General features: G+C 48.3%; 1 protein-coding gene across 1 annotated transcript in view; it reads left to right on the forward strand.

Moving 5' to 3' along the window:
- The window catches only part of LOC144602825 (tripartite motif-containing protein 5-like), a 39,139-nt gene extending 20,202 nt beyond the window's left edge, over positions 1–18,937 (forward strand). Inside the window, exons 7-8 of the mRNA XM_078415945.1 lie at positions 4,930–5,052; positions 18,824–18,937. Coding sequence (XP_078272071.1) covers positions 4,930–5,052; positions 18,824–18,937 — 237 coding nt within the window. The remainder of the gene's footprint in view (positions 1–4,929; positions 5,053–18,823) is intronic.
- Positions 18,938–19,599: the final 662 nt, after the last annotated feature.

The raw sequence follows: 19,599 nt of genomic DNA on the forward strand, positions 1-19,599 counted from the left end.
CTCCACACCCATTCTATCCAAGCCTTTCACTATTCTGTATGTTTCAGTTAGGTCCTCCTCATTCTCCGAAACTTCAGCGAGTACTGGCGCAGTGCTGACAAATGCTCATTATAGGTTAACCCACTCATTCCTGGGCTCATTCTTGTAAACCTCTTCTGCACTCTCTCCAGAGCCAGCCCATGTTTCCACAGATATGGTGTCCAAAATTGCTCAGAATAGGTTTACCAGATTGATCCCTGGGATGGGAGGACTTTCACATGAAGAAAGACTGGATAGACTAGGCTTACACTCGCTGGAATTTAGAAGACTGAGGGGGGATCTTAGAGAAACATATAAAATTCTTAAGGGGTTGGAGAGGCTAGATGCGGGAAGATTGTTCCCGATGTTGTGGAAGTCCAGAACCAGGGGTCACAGCTTAAGGATTAGGGGGAAGTCTTTTAGGACGGATGAGAAAACATTTCTTTACACAGAGAGTGGTGAGTCTGTGGAATTCTTTGCCACAGAAGGTAGTTGAGGCCAGTTCATTGGCTATATTTAAGAGGGAGTTAGATGTGGCCCTTGTGGCTAAAGGGATCAGGGGGTATGGAGAGAAGGCAGGTACAGGTTACTGAGCTGGATGATCAGCCATGATCATAATAGAAACATAGAAAATAGGTGCAGGAGTAGGCCATTCGGCCCTTCGAGCCATTCAATATGATCATGGCTGACCAGCGAGTATAAGCCTAGTCTATCCAGTCTTTCTTCATATGAAAGTCCTGCCATCCCAGGGATCAATCTGGTGAACCTTCTCTGTACTCCCTCTAAGGCTAGAATGTCTTTCCTCAGATTAGGAGACCAAAACTGTACACAATACTTCAGGTGCGGTCTCACCAAGGCCCTGTACAACTGCAGCAGAACCTCCCTGCTCCTATACTCAAATCCTCTTGCTATGAATGCTAACATACCATTCGCTTTCTTCACTGCCTGCTGCACCTGCACGCTTGCTTTCAATGACTAGTGCACCATGACACCCAGGTCACGTTGCATCTCCCCTTTTCCTAATTGGTCACCATTCAGGTAATACTCTGCTTTCCTTTTCTTGCCGCCAAAGTGGATAACCTCACATTTATCCACATTATATTGCATCTGCCATGCATTTGCCCACTCTCCTAATCTATCCAAGTCACTCTGCAGCCTCCTAGCATCCTCCTCGCAGCTAACACTGCCACCCAGCTTCGTGTCATCCGCAAACTTAGAGATATTGCATTCAATTCCCTCGTCCAAATCATTAATATATATTGTAAATAACTGGGGTCCCAGCACTGAGCCTTGCGGTACCCCACTAGTCACTGCCTGCCATTCCGAAAAGGACCCGTTTATTCCTACTCTTTGCTTCCTGTCCGCCAACCAATTCTCTATCCACCTCAACACTGAACCCCCAATACCGTGTGCTTTAAGTTTGTACCCCAATCTTCTATGTGGGACCTTGTCGAAGGCCTTCTGAAAGTCCAGATATAACACATCGACTGGTTCTCCCTTATCCACTCTACTAGTTACATCCTCGAAAAATTCTATAAGATTCGTCAGGAATGATTTGCCTTTCATAAATCCAAAGTGGGGTTACATTAGCTACCCTCCAATCCTCAGGAACTACTCCAGAATCTAAAGAGTTTTGAAAAATTATCACTAATGCATCCACTATTTCTGAGGCTACTTCCTTAAGCACTCTGGGATGCAGCCTATCTGGCCCTGGGGATTTATCGGCCTTTAATCCATTTAATTTACCTAACACCACTTCCCGACTAACCTGGATTACCCTCAGTTCCTCCATCTCGTTAGACCCTCGGTCCCCTGCTATTTCCGGCAGATTGTTTATGTCTTCCCTAGTGAAGACAGAACCAAAGTAGTTGTTCAATTGGTCTGCCATTTCCTTGTTCCCAATGATCAATTCACCTGTTTCCGACTGCAAGGGACCTACATTTGTCTTAACTAGTCTTTTTCTCTTCACATATCTATAAAAGCTTTTGCAGTCAGTTTTTATGTTCCCTGCCAGTTTTCTCTCATAATCTATTTTCCCTTTCCTAATTAAGCCCTTTGTCGTCCTCTGCTGGACTCTGAATTTCTCCCAGTCCTCTGGTATGATATTTTTTCTGGCTAATTTATATGCTTCATCTTTTGTTTTAATACTATCCTTGATTTCCCTTGTTAGCCACGGATGCACTACCTTTCCTGGTTTGTTCTTTTGCCAAACTGGGATGAACAATTGTTGTAGTTCATCCATGCAATCTTTAAATGGCTTCCATTGCATGTCCACCGTCAACCCTTTAAGTATAAATTGCCAGTCTATCTTGGACAATTCACCTCTCATACCCTCAAAGTTACCTTTCTTTAAGTTCAGAACACTTGTTTCTGAATTGACTTTGTCACTCTCTATCCTAATGAAGAACTCCACCATATTATGGTCACTTTTGCCCAAGGGGCCTCGCACAACAAGACTGCTAACTAACCCTTCCTCATTACTCAATATCCAGTCTAGAATGGCCTGCTCTCTCGTTGGTTCCTCGACATGTTGGTTTAGAAAACCATCTCGCAAACATTCCAAGAAATCCTCTTCCTCAGCACCCCTGCCAATTTGGTTCACCCAATCTATATGTAGATTGAAGTCACCCATTATAACTGCTGCACCTTTAGTGCACGCATTTCTAATTTCCTGTTTGATGCCATCCCCAACCTCACTACTGCTGTTAGGTGGCCTGTACACAACTCCCACTAGCGTTTTCTGCCCCTTAGTGTTTCGCAGCTCTACCCATATCGATTCCACATCCTCCGAGCTAATGTCCTTCCTTTCCACTGCTTTAATCTCCTCTCTAACCAGCAACGCTACCCCACCTCCTTTTCCTTTCTGTCTATCCCGCCTGAATATAGTATAACCCTGGATGTTGAGCTCCCAGCCTTGGACACCCTGGAGCCATGTCTCCGTAATCCCAACTATATCATAATCATTAATAACTATCTCCACATTTAATTCATCCACCTTATTACGTATACTCCTTGCATTGAGACACAAAGCCTTCAGGCTTGTTTTTACAACACTCTTACCCCTTATACAATTATGTTGAAAAGTGGCCCTTTTTCATTTTTGCCCTGGATTTGTCTGCGTGCCACGTTTACTTTTCACCTTGCTACCTATTGCTTCTACCCTCATTTTACACCCCTCTTTCTCTCTGCTCATGCTCCCATCCCCCTGCCACATTAGTTTAAATCCTCCCCGACAGCACTAGCAAACACTCCCCCAGGGACATTGGTTCCATTCCAGCTCAGGTGCAGACCGTCCTGTTTGTACTGGTCCCACCTCTCCCAGAACAGGTTCCAATGTCCTAGAAATTTGAATCCCTCCCCCTTGCACCATTTTTCAAGGCACGTATTCATCTGAAATATCCTCCTATTCCTACTCTGACTAGCACGTGGCACTGGTAGTAATCCAGAGATTATTACCTTTGAGGTCCTACTTTTAAGTTTATCTCCTAGCTCCCTAAATTCACCTTGTAGGACCTCATCCCGTTTTTTACCTATATCATTGGTGCCAATGTGCACCATGACAACTGGCTGTTCACCCTCCCCCTCCAGAATGTTCTGCAGCCGCTCAGAGATATCCCTGACCCTTGCACCAGGGAGGCAACATACCATCCTGGAGTCTCGTTTGCAGCTGCAGAAACGCCTATCTATTCCCCTTACAATTGAATCCCCTATTACTATAGCCCTTCCACTCTTTTTCCTCCCCTCCTTTGCCGCAGAGCCACCCACGGTGCCATGAACTTGGCTGCTGCTGCCTTCCCCTGGTGAGCCATCTCCCCCAACATTATCCAAAATGGCATATCTGTTTAGGAGGGAGATGACCACAGGGGACTCCTGCACTACCTGCCTACTGCTACGCTGGCTAGTGGCCACCCGTTCCCTTTCTGTCCGCTTAACTTTTACCTGCGGTGTGGTCAACTCACTGTACCTGCTATTCACGACCTTCTCAGCATCGTGGATGCTCCAGTATGAGGCCAACCGCAGCTCCAACCGTTCAATGCGGTCTGCCAGGAGCTGCAGCTGGACACACTTCCTGCACACGTAGTCATCAGGGACACCAACAATATCCCTGATCTCCCACATGTTGCAGGATGAGCATTTCACGGGGCCGATCTCACCTGACATGTCTTACCCCCAAATTAAATCAAATCCCTCTTAATCCTTTAAACTGTACCTTTACTAAAAAGCACTGAACCCTTAACTCACTGAACCCTGAACTCACTGAACCCTGAACTCACTGAACCCTGAACTCACTGAACCCTTAACTCACTGAACCCTTAACTAAAAGTACGAACAAAAAGCTGAAATACAACCCCGGGGTTACGCCCAATCAGCTGCTTCCTCTAGTACGCTTCCACCAATCAGCGGCTTCCTCCAGACTACTTCTTTTGAAATGTGTGGGAACGTTTTTAAGCCGCTCCAACCGCTCCTGGGCCTCTGTGAAAACAAAGCCCCGCGCTGGGTTTTTAAACCTACTGCCCCGACGCTGCTCCAACCGCTCCTGGGCCTCTGAATGAATGGCGGTGCAGGCTTGAAGGGCCGAATGGCCTACTCCTGCACCTATTTTCTATGTTTCTATTACAAATACGGCCTTACCAGCGCCTTAAGAAGCCTCAACATTACATCCCTGTTTTTGTATACAAGCCCTCTTGAAATAAATGCTGGCACTGAGTTTGCTTTCCTTACTATCGATTCGACTTTCAGATTAACTTTTTGGGAATCCAACACCAGCACTCCCAAGTCCCTTTGTACCTCCGTTTTCTGGATTCTCACCCCATCTGGAAAATAACCTATGCTTTATTCCTATGCCAAAAATGCACAACTCCACACTTTGAGATATTGAGGAAATATTGAACTTCACCTTTCATTTCACAGGAACAGTCACACAACCTTCAGTCTAAGATCACATCCCAGTTTGCTGAAATGCACCAGATTCTCACTGAGAAAGAGCAGCGCGTACTGGCAGATATCCGGGAGGAAGAGAAGAAGATTCTAACTGTAATGGAGAAAAATCTTCAAGAAATTGAGGAGAATTTAAATTCCATTCAGGAAGAACTCTTTAAGTTGCAGCAACAGATGGATCAAAAGGACAGTGTGGTGTTTCTGAAGGTGAGGGGTTACACTACAGTCTGGCGAAGTGAAAGTGCAGTCATAAAATGGTGGGTGACATTTCTGAAATAAATGCTGTATTTACCAGTAATTCAGAACTGGGTAAATGTTTCACGTGTTCCAATTGTTGTTGTTCCCAAACTAATTGGCCTCCCACATAATCTATGGGATCTCAGGACTGCCTGGCCAGAATGTAGAGAGGTGTTTGTATTCTGTGGAGTTCAGAACTACGACGGGTGATCCTAATCTGATCCCAAGGGCCAAGAATGGACAGAGGGCAGTAAATCTCTGGGACTCTCCAACCCAGACACTCTGAGAGGTTTAACCTGTTGGACGTATTTATACCAGAGGAAGATCCATTTTTGAAAATTTGGGGAACTGAAATGAAAGGGAATGGGACAAAGCGGAGGAGTTCAGTCCTGGGCTAGATCAGCCATGACCACATTGTGGGGATTAACACTGAAATCTAGAGCGTGGCGCACACAGCAGATTGATCATCTACATCTGGTTCCCATCAGCAGTGGGCGGTAACCTTGGGGGAATTTGCTCCGTTTGTTTTACCCACCTTTGTTCACCATAGAATGGCATCCCATTCTACATCATAGACAGGCCATTCGGCCCATCCTATCCAGTCAAGATTTCAGCTCCTCCCATCTACTCACCACACCTGGTAACAATACCCCGAATTCCAGGAATGCTCACGTGTTTATCCCGCTCACCCTTAAATTTATCTCTGCTGTTGGCTTCAGTCCCTCCAATTCAAGTGAGGTCCATGTTCTCATGACTGCATTCCTTTCAGTATTTGTTGAAGACCACGTTACATTTCAGCTTTGATTTTTGCTCTCCCATCGATTAGAGATATTATTTCATCTTCGCCCATTTAAATCCACCGATAAACTTAAATCCTATCTCATCATTCCTGACATCTTCTCCAGATAAACTCCCACGACCTGCCCAGTCTTTGCATTGAGTTCCATCCTCTCAGTTATAGCATCATTCTCATGAACATTCCTTGTGCTTTTCCCCATTGCTCTACGTCTCGACGGCAATATCCACTTTCTATCTGCATGACAGCGGCGATAAGAGTTGGGAAATGGGAATTATCAGAGGGTTGTAGAAATGTGGAGAAATTCCCGCTGTCGGGATGAGGACGGTCCATCTCAGTCAATTGAGATTTGTGTTTTATTTCTTTCAGGAGGAAGCTGGTCGCAAGCAAAGGTAGGACATGCTCTTGACGGAAACATTGTAAGGTTTTGTTAAACAGTCCAATATATTTCTAACACTCAGTTTATAACCAGCTGTTAAATATTTGCAGAGTTGGTGATGAAGCCAAACCACAGTCGGTGGTAGATGGTAACTTGCTGATTGAAAAGTTTGAAACTCCTTTTTTGCACAACACGGTATTGGCAGAAACATCTGATGCCATCAAGCAAGGTAAAGCTTATACATTTTCCATTGTTCTTGTTTCTGACATCTTTAAGTAATGTGTAGATGCAAGCATTAATGGTATTTTGGACTGAAGGGAAATTGAAGATTTGATCTTCTACCAAACACAGCTGCAGAAAAGCATCACAGGGTCAGAGAGTTGTGTCACACAGAAACAGGCCCTTTGACTCGACATGACCATGCCAACCAAGTTGCCCAACTGAGCTTGTTCCACTTGCCTGAATCTGACACATATTCTTCCAAGTCTTTCTGATCCACGTATCCACCCATCTGTCTGTAAAACTTCATCATTGTACTTCCCTCCACCATTTCCTCTGTCAGTTTTGTTCCGTACATACACAACGCATTGACTGAAAAAGCTGCTACCTTTTACTGTTTCCACTCTCACCTTGAACTGATGCACTCTAGGTTTAGACTCTCCTTCCTTGGCTAAAATACTGTGGCTATTCACCTCATCTGTGCACCTTATATAGATCTGATACACAACTCTTAAAGCACCCTGATGGGCTCCAAAGACAAATGTCCCTGCCTGTCCAACGTCTCCCTTCAGACCTGATGAAATTGTCGTAAGTCCTTTTGCACCCTCTCCAATTTACAAACAACCTCCACCTGAGGCCGAGCGGCCTCTCCCCTGGTCCGGGGGCCGCGCTGCCCGAGTCTCCCCCCGACCCCCGGGGAATCTCTGATTCTCTGCTTCTCCCCCCAGTCTCCGTCACCCTGGATGTGGAAACAGCGCATCCAAAGCTCGAGGTGTCTGAGGATCGGAAGAGGGCGAGAATGACCGAGACCCGGAGGAGTCTCCCTGACACCGGGAAGAGGTTTACAGACAGTACGTGTGTGCTGGGATCGGAGGGATTCACATCGGGGAGACATTACTGGGAGGTGGAGGTGGCGGAGAGTCGGTACTGGCATCTGGGAGTCGCCGCAGAGTCTGTTGAGAGGAAGGGAGAGATCACACTGACCCTGGAGTCTGGAGCATCGAGCGGTGGGGTTGCGAGTTTGATGCACTCACCTCCACTACATCCCGTATCCCCGCCCCTCGCATCCCCGAGAGGGTGGGAGTTTATATCAGTTACGAGTCCGGAACAGTTTCATTTTACGACGCGGACACCAAGTCCCATCTCCACACCTTCACTGGGAATAAATTCACGGAGAAACTTTATCCTTTCTTCGGGCCTCATTGGAGTGGAAACGGGATGAGGATGTGCTCCGGTTCCGCTCCGGGTGTGTAAAAGGGTCGGGTCCCGGGACCGGCGTCAGGAGCGGGGCTCAGGGGCTGTGGGGCAGAAACCCGGTGGACAACAGGTTGGCGCTGAACGGCTCCCATTTAATCCCCAAATTCCGCGTCGTAAAAAAAACCCCAGCGGAAATAAAACCAGGGGGAATGTAAATGTAGGAAGAGAGAAATAAACAGCAAGTGGAATCAGAGCTGTCGATCCGTTCATTTCAACGCGTTAACCGCGTCACTTCTTGGTCCCGCCACTAGATGGCAGCAACGCCGCGCGGTGCGACCACAGACCAGCTGTAACTTTGAGAATTAACTTTGACAATTGCAGAAACAGCGGGAATCTGATTTAATAAGTGACTTTTGTCACCTGTTACCATACCTGCGACCCAACCACATGCATGGCTTACAATGTGGAATAAAAGCAAAAATTGCCCCCAAAACTCAGCAGGTCAGGCAGCATCTGCAAGGTGAAACAGACCTTACATTTCAATAGACAATAGGTGCAGCAGGAGGCCATTCGGCCCCTCGAGCCAGCACCGCCATTGAATGTGGTCATGGCTGATCATTCTCAATCAGTACCCCGTTCCTGCCTTCTCCCCACACCCCCTGACTCCGCTATCCTTAAGAGCTCTATCTAGCTCTCTCTTGAATGCATTCCGAGAATTGGCCTCCACTGCCTTCTGAGGCAGAGAATTCCACAGATTTACAACTCTCTGAGTGAAAATGTTCTTCCTCATCTCCGTTCTAAATGTCCGACCCCTTATTCTTAAACTGTGGCCCCTTGTTCTGGACTCCCCCAACATCGGCAACATGTTTCCTGCCTCTAGCGTGTCCAGTCACTTAATAATCTTACATGTTTCAATAAGATCCCCTCTCATCCTTCTAAATTGCAGCGTACACAAGCCCAGTCGCTCCAGTCTTTCAACAGACGACAGTCCCACCATTCCGGGAATTAATTCGGGCAGTCAGTCAAGGAGTAACAGGTTTAGTTTAGTTTCGAGATACATAGCGGAAGCAGGCTCTTTGGCCCACCTAGTCCGCACCGACCAGCGATCCCCGCACATTAACACGACCCTACACACGCACTCGGGACAATTTACAATTTTACCGAGGCCAATTAACCTGTAAACCTGTCATCTTTGGAATGTGGGAGGAAACAGGAGCACCCGGAGAAAACCCACGCGGGTCACGGAGAGTCAAGTCAAGTTTATTTGTCACACACATATACAAGATGTGCAGTGAAATGGAAGTGGCAACGCCTGCGGATTGTGCTAAACTACAAAACACAATAGGAAAAAAAAATTTAACACAAAAAAAAAATTAATACAGTAAATTAAATTAGTCCCTGGTGATATGAGAGTTAACAGTCCTGATGGCCTGTGGGAAAAAACTCCTTCTCATCCTCTCTGTTTTCACAGCGTGACAGCGGAGGCGTTTGCCTGACCGTAGCAGCTGGAACAGTCCGTTGCTGGGGTGGTAGGGGTCCCCCATAATGTTGCTGGCTGTGGATCTGCACCTCCTGATGTATAGGTCCTGCAGGGGGGGCGAGTGTAGTTCCCATAGTGCGTTCAGCCGAACGCACTATTCTCTGCAGAGCCTTCCTGTCCTGGGCAGAGCTGTTCCCGGGTTCGATCCTGACCACCGGTGCTGTCTGTTCGGAGTTTGTACATGCTTCCTGTGACCCTGTGAACCTCTTTCCCACTCTCCGAGCTTCCCCCAACCCTACTCTCCCTCTCACAGACCCCCTTCCGAAACTGCCCCCCCCTCCCATCTCAGTGACTCCCTCTCTCATTGACCCCCTTCCCCGACCCCCCTCAGAAGGCAGTGGAGGCCAGTTCTCTGAATGCATTCAAGAGAGAGCTAGATGGAGCTCTTAAGGATAGCGGAGTCAGGGGGTACGGGGAGAAGGTGGGAACGGGGTACTGATTGAGAATGATCAGCCATGACCACATTGAATGGCGGTGCTGGCTCGAAGGGCCGAATGGCCTACTCCTGCACCTATTGTCTATTGTCCCCAACCTTCAGCACAGCTCTGAGATGTAACGGTTTCAGCAGGAAAAGCAAAACCTCTGGTATCTTCCTCCCTTTCTCGATTGTGGTTTACCTTAGTCCCAAAATGAACAGGAAACCGAGACGCAAACTAGGTCAGTCATCATGGGCAGGAAACAACTGCAGGTGCTGCTTTAAATCGGAGAATAGGCACAAAATGCTGGAGTGACTCAGCGGGCCAGGCAGCATCTCTGGATAGAAGGAGAAGACTCTGATGAATGGTCTCGACCCGCAAATGTCACCCATTCCTTCTGTCCAGAGATGCTGCCTGTCTTGCTGAGTTACTCCAGCATTTGGTGTCTATCTTAGGTCAGCTGCCTTGCCTTGCAAAGCTGTTTGCTGCTTGCTGAGGTGGGTGATGGGACTGGGTAGAGGGGGCTTCTCTCTGTGTCTACCAGGGAGTGTGTAACAGGTCAGTGCAGAGAGAACTTCATTCTTCATCTAACCCTTGCCCTGTGTTTAAAAAAAATATCATCCAAAATGCTTTATTTCAATTATACACAAATACAGAGTAGTAACAAAATCAAGACTGCCATTTGGCACTTTACAATCAATCTGTTTCGTTTAGTTTGGAGATACAGCGCGGAAACAGGCCCTTCGGCCCACCGAGTCCGCACCGACCAGCGATCCCCGCACTTTAACACCATCATACACACACTGGGGGACAATTTACGTTTCCACTAAGCCAATTAACCTACATACAATAGACAGTAGACAATAGGTGCAGGAATAGGCCATTCGGCCCTTCGAGCCAGCATCGCCATTCAATGTGATGATGGCTGACCATTCATAATCAGTACCCCGTTCCTGCCCTATCCCCATACCCCCTGACTCCGCTATCATTAAGAGCTCTATCTAACTCTCTTGAATGCATTCAGAGAATTGGCCTCCACTGCCTTCTGGGGCAGAGAATTCCACAGATTTACAACTCTCTGAGTGAAAACTTTTTTCCTCATCTCCGCTATAAATGGCCTACTGCACCTATTTTCTATGTTTCCATATGTCAATAGAGTATTAATTAATTCATTCATTCATTCATTAATGTGTTGCTGTTGTGAAATCAGGAAAACCAATCTAACTTGAGGAAGAAGTAGTCAGGGGAGAAATTCCCACTGATGATGAAAGTCGCTGGAAATAGTGACGGTTTTACTTTCTAAAGACCTTTTGTCACAAGCTCTGTATTTCTCTTTAATCTGCCACATCTTTGTCATAGATTCATAGAGTCGTGGAGTGGTACAGCGGGGAAACAGGCCCTTCGGCCCATCTTGCCCACACCGGCCTTTTTCCCATTTGTTCCCACTCGACTCTCCCCACCCTTTACCCCTGTCCTGACATTCCTCACCACTGCTTCTGTCTCACTCGGCTCATTCAGACCACCCCAGTCCCCCACTTCTCTCATTCACTTATGTGACCCTCTCACTCTCTAAGCCTCTCGCTTGCACCTCATTACTCTCTCTCTCTCCCTCTCGCTTGCAACTAATTACTCTCTCTCTCCCTCTCGCTTGCAACTCATTACTCTCTCTCTCTCTCTCTCTCTCTCTCTCTCTCTCTCTCTCTCTCTCTCTCTCTCTCTCTCTCTCTCTCTCGCAACTCATTACTCTCTCTCTCTCTCTCTCTCCCTCTCTCTCTCTCTCTCTCTCTCTCACTACCTCTCTCCCTCTACCTCTCTCTCTCTACCTCTCTCTCTCTACCTCTCTCTCTCTACCTCTCTCTCTCTACCTCTCTCTCTACCTCTCTCTCTCTACCTCTCTCTCTACCTCTCTCTCTCTACCTCTCTCTCTCTACCTCTCCCTCTCTACCTCTCTCTCTCTATCTCTCTCTCTCTATCTCTCTCTACCTCTCTCTCTACCTCTCTCTCTCTACCTCTCTCTCTCTACCTCTCTCTCTCTACCTCTCTCTCTCTACCTCTCTCTCTCTACCTCTCTCTCTCTACCTCTCTCTCTCTACCTCTCTCTCTCTACCTCTCTCTCTCTACCTCTCTCTCTACCTCTCTCTCTACCTCTCTCTCTACCTCTCTCTCTACCCCTCTCTCTACCCCTCTCTCTACCCCTCTCTCTACCTCTCTCTCTACCTCTCTCTCTACCTCTCTCTCTACCTCTCTCTCTACCTCTCTCTCTACCTCTCTCTCTACCTCTCTCTCTACCTCTCTCTCTACCTCTCTCTCTACCTCTCTCTCTACCTCTCTCTCTACCTCTCTCTCTACCTCTCTCTCTACCTCTCTCTCTACCTCTCTCTCTACCTCTCTCTCTCTCTCTCTACCTCTCTCTCTACCTCTCTCTCTCTACCTCTCTCTCTACCTCTCTCTCTCTACCTCTCTACCTCTCTCTCTCTCTCTCTCTCTCTCTCTCTCTCTCTACCTCTCTCTCTACCTCTCTACCTCTCTCTCTCTACCTCTCTCTCTCTACCTCTCTACCTCTCTACCTCTCTCTCTACCTCTCTACCTCTCTCTCTACCTCTCTCTCTACCTCTCTCTCTACCTCTCTCTCTACCTCTCTCTACACCTCTCTCTACACCTCTCTCTACACCTCTCTCTACACCTCTCTCTACACCTCTCTCTACACCTCTCTCTCTCTCTCTCTCTCTCTCTCTCTCTCTCTCTCTCTCTCTCTCTCTTTCTCTCTCTCTCTCCCATCTGGCTTTTTCTCCAGCTGTTTTACTGCTGCCTAAAGGAGGCATGTTACTGCATGTGAGAATCACCCTTTGCAAGCAGGATAGCCTGGGGTCTTGTGAATCAGTCACCCAGCTGCACAGAGTTGTTTATGTTGAATTCTAATATTAGATATCCAATAAATAAATGCAAAGTCAGTTGTGCAATCAATGCAGGATATGAGCAATCCATCATCTAAAACGCTGTCTAAAGTCAGGAACAAGACCAGTTGCAGTTGTCGTGCAATGGAGAAGCATTTCTCAAGATAAAAGTGACACAAACAGTGGTTGGAAATAAAAACTCCTCGTGCTAGTTGGCATCTTGCTCAAGCAAGCATTGCTACTGGTAACCACGAGACCAAACGCAGGATCGGCGATCGTTTCGCTCAACGCCCTCGATCAGTCCGCCTTAGCCAACCTGATCTCCCAGTGGCTGAGCACTTCAATTCCCCTCCCACCCCCAGTCTGGCCTTTCTGTCCTGGGCCTCCTCCATTGTCAGAGTGAGGCCCAGCGCAAATTGGAGGAACAGCACCTCACATTTCGTTTGGGCATCTTGCAGCCCAGCGGTATGAACATTGATTTCTCTAACTTCAGATAGTTCCTCTGTCCCTCTCTTCCCCCTCCCCCTCCTCCTCCTTCCCAGTTCTCCCACTAGTCTTCCTGTCTCCAACTACATCCTATCTTTGTCCCTCCAACTCCCCTGACATCAGTCTGAAGAACGGTCTCGACCCAAAATGTCACCCGTTCCTCCTCTCCTGAGATGCTGCCTGACCCGCTGAGTTGCTCCAGCGTTTTGTGATTGCTACTGGTACTAAGCTTGCTGGAGCGTTACACTGTGGTTCGTGTGGTCCCATGTGGTGCTGTCTCTTCTGCAAACTCAGCGGGCTGCGAAACCTCGCAAAGACGCATTGATCAGGCACCTGGTGCCATTTAGTGTCATCGAGTCATACAGCACGGAAACAGGCCCTTCGGCCCAACTTCCCCATGCCGACCAAGAAGCCCCACCTACGCTTGTCTCAGCTGCCCGCGTTTGGCTGACACCCTTCCGAACCTTTCCTATCCATGGGCATAGAGTCATACAGCACGGAAACAGGCCTTTCAGCCCAACTTCCCCATGCCATAGAGTCATAGAGTTATAGTGTCATACAACACAGAAACAACTTCCCCATGTCAACCATGATGCCCCATCTACGCTAGTCCCACCTGCCCGCTTTTGGCCCATATCCCACCAAGCCTTTCCTACCCACGGGCATAGATTCATACAGCACAGAAACAGGCCTTTCGGCCCAACCTCCCCATGCCAACCATGGTGCCCCATCTACGCTAGTCCCACCTGCCCACGTTTGGCCCATATCCCACCAAGCCTTTCCTACCCATGAGCATAGATTCATACAGCACAGAAACAGGCCTTTCGGCCCAACCTCCCCATGCCAACCATGACGCCCCATCTACGCTAGTCCCACCTGCCCGCTTTTGGCCCATATCCCACCAAGCCTTTCCTACCCACGGGCATAGATTCATACAGCACAGAAACAGGCCTTTTGGCCCAACCTCCCCATGCCAACCATGATGCCCCATCTACGCTAGTCCCACCTGCCTGCGTTTGGCCCATATCCCTCCAAACCTGTCCCATCTCTGGTGAAAAAGGATGGGTGATGTTTTGGGTGGGAACCCTTCGCAAGAGGTCTTGTTAGTCAGTCACTGGTCCTGGTCTTTATCCTATCCTTAGAAGGTGACAGATGATGAATTGGTCATATCCTGCATTGTTTATTGGTTAGCTAATTGCCTAAAATGCAACACAAACACATTTCACAACTGGTCCATGACTCACAAGCCCTTAGACACTGATGTTGCGAAACGGTGATTCTGGTTTACGTGGTGTCTATCGGACGGATAAAAAGTGAGTATTAGCGTGATAGAACATGGAAACAGGTCTTCAGGCCCAATGTTCCATGCTAATTCAGCAGCTGATCTGAGCTATTTGACTGCCTCTGACCCTTATCCCTCTAAACCTTTGAGAAAGGATCAGGTAGCAACAAGGAACTGCAGATGCCTGCTAGGAGCTGGAGTAACTCGGCGAGTCAGGCAGCATCTCCGAAGTTTAGCTTTGAGATACAGCACGGAAACAGGCCCTTCGGCCCACCGAGTCCGTGCCGACCATCGATCCCCACACTAGCACTATCCTACACACACGAGGGACAATTTACAATTTTACCAGGCCAATTAGCCAACAAACCTGTATGTCTTTGGAGTGTGGGAGGAAACCGAAGACATGGAGAAAACCCACGCAGGTCACGGGGAGAACGTACAAACTCCGTACAGACTGGCACCCATAGTCAAGATCAAACCTGGGTCTCTGGCGCTCTAACGCAGCAACTCTACCGCTGCGCCGCCATGCCGACCTTTTCAAATAGTCACTTGTATAACAAAACTCTCGTTTGTTTGTTTGTTTGCTTGTTTGTTCCTGAACTACAGCCAAAATGGTACACAATAGCACGACAATTTTAGGCCCACCTTACTCACCGTCGTCCCTTTGGTGCTAATGGAAGAAGTTTAATTGAAATCGGTGTTATATTTTTAATGTTATTCACATTTTAATGAAGGAGGGGGGGGCGAGGAGAGGGTGCTACGCCAATGCAGGAGGGGTTTGGGCCCAACAGGTCCACTTGGTCTCGTTTAGTAATAAGATTACTTGGTGATTTTGGTATTGTGGCGGTGGGCTGTCATTATTAACGTCTCATAAATATTATTATTGTGAACAATTGAACAAATTTAGTTTCGATAAAGTACTTTAAAAAAAAAAAAAGGAAACAGAATCGAACCCAGGAGCACAGAAGTGCAACTGAGAAGGAGTTTCCCAAATGCAACTGCTTGCTGTGGGAAAGGGAAAATGTCATACTTCTGCATTTTCCAGCTTTCAGTTGCAAAGTTTCCTCGAGCTGTCACACGGAAGTGAATAATGATACTTTCTGTATGAGCCGACACAAATGCCCCCACTCGGATCACACCATTTCTACATCTTCATGAGTTTTTTTTCAATCTGGTGGCAGGGTCCCAACAGCAACTAGTTCAGAAGGGCAGTTCAGAAGACAGACACGAAAGTCAAGTCAAGTCAATTTTATTAGTGTAGCACATTTAAACACAACCCACGTTGACTCAAAGTGCTGTACATCAGTGCAGCTGCTACTAAAAAAAGAACATACAACAGCACACGAACCTAACAACACATACATAAACAGTTTACAGTTCACAGCGCCCCTTCAGAGGGCCTCAAACGCTAGGGAATAGAAGTAGGTTTTGAGCCTGGACTTAAAGGAGTCGATGGGGGGGGGGGGGACAGTTCTGATGGGGAGAGGGATGCTGTTCCACAGTCTAGGAGCTGCAACCGCAAAAGTGCGGTCACCCCTGAGCTTAAGCCTAGACCGCGGGATAGTGAGTAGCCCCAAGTCGGCCGACCTGAGGGACCTGGAGATAGAGTGGTGGGTTAGAAGATATTTGATATTGGGGGGGGGGGGGGGGCAAGCCCATTTAGGGCTTTGTATGTGAATAGGAGGATCTTGAAGTTGATTCTGTACTGTATTGGGAGTCAGTGGAGAGAAGGCTGGAGTAACTCAGCGGGTCAGACGGCCTCCCTGGAGAAAGGGAATGGGTGACCTTTTTCGGGTCGAGACCCTTCCTCAGACTGAAAGTCAGTCTCCCCAGTCAGGAGAACCAAGGTTGTCTCGCTCAGTTTTAGCCGGTTGCCAAACATTTTAACTCCCCTTCCCATTCCCCGACTGACCTTTCTGTCCTGGGTCTCGTCCTCCACTCTCAGAGTGAGGCCACACGCAAATTGGAGGAACAACACCTCATATTTCGTTTGGGCAGCTCATACCCCAGCAGTATGAACGTTGATTTTTCAGATTTCAGGTGGCCCCTTGCAATCCTTCCCTCTGCCCCCCCCTCCCCCCCCCCCCCCCCCCCCCCCCCACTCCAGCCGCCCTGGTAGTTCCGCTGTTCACATCCTTGTACCCCTTCGTTACCACCTCTTCCCCAGTGAACAAAGGGACAAAGGGGCTGAGTAGTTGCCTGAATCAACCGTGTAATATTGACACCCGCTTGTTGCAAAGCTAATTATTACACAGCAAAAGTGCAGAAAGGTGAGGTTTTTCTGAAGTGCCCTAGATGCAGTGCGGTCTTGCAACTTTTCTGCAGTTCTTTCGCCTCCGCCTCGCCTTTACCATCAGAGCAGAGGATCAAGAACGTCTCTACCACATCTTAAAGACCATAGCTTCCTGTCGGTGAGCTGGGACTGAATGTCTACCATTTTGTGTCTGCACTTCAGTGTGAAGAAGGGTCTCGCCCCGTTCCTTCTCTCCCGAGATGCTGCCTGACCCACTGAGTTACTCCAGCATTTTGTGTCTACCTTCCATTTTAACCAGCATCTGCAGTTTATTTTCCGACAGAGACACTGAATGTTTGCCTTGGTGCATGTGATCTACCTCTCTTCTCCGCCTCTCCCCCTAACACTCTTTTGAATTACTCCGGTGAATCGACCTCCTCTGTGTTCTGTGGCAGAGAATTCCACAAATAGCGGAGTCAGGGGGTATGGGGAGAAGGCAGGAAAGGGGTACTGATTGAGAATATTTAAGAGGGAGTTAGATGTGGCCCTTGTGGCTAAAGGGATCAGGGGGTATGGAGAGAAGGCAGGTACGGGATACTGAGTTGGATGATCAGCCATGATCATATTGAATGGCGGTGCAGGCTCGAAGGGCCGAATGGCCTACTCCTGCACCTATTTTCTATGTTTCTATGAATGATCAGCCATGATCACATTGAATGGTGGTGCTGGCTCGAAGGGCCGAATGGCCTACTCCTGCACCTATTGTCTATTGTCTATTAAATTCACTACTGTCTGGGTGAAAAGTTTCTTTCCTCACCTCAGTTCGTAGACTGTGTGGCCCCTGGTTCTGGACTCCCCCAACATTGGGAACATTTTCCCTGCACCCAGCTTGTCCAGTCCTTTTAAAATTTTATATATCTCTATAAGTTCCCCTCTCATCCTTCTAAACTCCAGTGAATACAAGCCCAGTCATTCCAATCTTTCCGCATATGACAGTCCCGCTATCCCGCAGGGATTAAACTGGTGAACCTACGCTGCACTGCCTCAATAGCAAGGACGTCCTTCCTCAAATTAGGAGACCAAAACTGCACACAATACTCCAGGTGCGGTCTCACCAGGGCCCCCTGTACAACTGCAGAAGGACCTCTTTGCTCCTCTGCTCAAATCCTCGTGTTATGAAGGCCGACAAGGTTAGCTTTCTACAGTGCCTGTTGTACCTGCACGCTTATCTCTAAACTAAACTCAAGCTAACCATGCACTCTCTCCAAGGCAGGAGACGATGGGGGGGGGGGGGGGGGGGGGGGGGCAGAATGAAGTGCCTCACTTGCACTGTTGCTCTGCATTGTTGAAGTTCAGATATTCCTGTACCGTGCCTGTGACCAGACCCCCTGCAAGGATAGACTGGAGGGACATGTCCCCCCAAACACAGGCAGGTGGGACTAGCGTAGATTTTTAGATTTAGAGACACAGGGCAGAAACAGGCCCTTCGGCCCTCCGAGTCCGCGCCGCCCAGCGATCCCCGCACATTAACACTATCCTACACAAACTAGGGACAATTTTTACATTTACCCAGTCAATTAACCTACATACCTGTACGTCTTTGGAGTGTGGGAGGAAACCGAAGATCTCGGAGAAAACCCACGTGGGTCACGGGGAGAACGAACAAACTCCGTAGTCAGGATCGAACCTGAGTCTCCGGCGCTGCATTCTGTAAGGCTGTGTTGCAGAGGGCGGCACGGTGGTGCAGCGGTAGATTTGCTGCCTTACAGCGAATGCAGCGCCGGAGACTCGGGTTCGATCCTGACTACGGGCACCGTCTGTACGGAGTTTGTACGTTCTCCCCGTGACCTGCGTGGGTTTCTCCGAGATCTTCGGTTTCCTTCCACACTCCAAAGACGTGCAGGTATATAGGTTAATTGACTGGTTAAATGTAAAAAAAAAAATCCCTAGTGCGTGTAGGATAATGTTAATGTGCGGGGATCGCTGGGCGGCGCGGACTCGGTGGGCCGAAGGGCCTGTTTCCACGCTGTATCTCTAAAAAAAAACAACCCAAAAAAAAACCTCTACCGCTGCGCCACCGTGCCGCCCGATGGAGCATGTTAGTCAGCATGGGCAACTTGGGCTGAAGGGCCTGTTTCCACATTGTATGACTCTGTGACTATGAATGATCTCACTGATCTGCACGCAGAAAATAGTCTCGCTGTACCTTGGCGCACAAGATAAGATGGAGACCATTGAACCATTGAACATTGAGGAAGGGCAGGACTTGCCCAAGAAGATGTTCCTACCAGGAGGAAATTGATGATGGAAGAACTAGGCGGAAAACAAAGGGAGTGGCTTGGCTGGCAGTGGGGTTTCTGAATAGCATTAATGAATGGAGGAGGTTGTGAAAGAGACTTTAAATATAGACTTGCCCCATGACAGCACAGCCCTGGTGTAACCAAAGGCATGCATTCAAGGGAAATGAGGTGGCATTCGATTTCCTTGGTGAGATCATGTCTTCTTCCTCCCCCTCCCCCCCCCCCTCCCCCACTTCCCCCCATCTCCCCGGCAACAGTAGACGACAGCCCTTGTGTGTAGGAAGGAACTGCAGATGCCGGTTTAAACGGAAGATAAGACACGAAACGCTGGGGTAACTCAGCGGGACAGGCAGCGCCTCTGGAGAGAAGGAATTGGGTGACGCTTCGGGTCAATAGACAATAGATGCAGGAGGAGGCCATTCGGCCCTTCGAGCCAGCACCGTTATTCAATGTGATCATGGCTGATCATTCTCAATCAGTACCCCGTTCCTGCCTTCTCCCCATACCCCCTGACTCCGCTATCCTTAAGAGCTCTATCTAGTTCTCTCTTGAATGCATTCAGAGACTTGGCCTCCACTGCCTTCTGAGGCAGAGAATTCCACAGATTTACAACTCTCTGACTGAAAAGGTTTTTCCTCATCTCTGTTCTAAATAGCCTACCCCT

Source organism: Rhinoraja longicauda, chromosome 19 (assembly GCF_053455715.1).
Source record: "Rhinoraja longicauda isolate Sanriku21f chromosome 19, sRhiLon1.1, whole genome shotgun sequence".
Taxonomy (NCBI): Eukaryota; Metazoa; Chordata; class Chondrichthyes; order Rajiformes; family Arhynchobatidae; genus Rhinoraja; species Rhinoraja longicauda.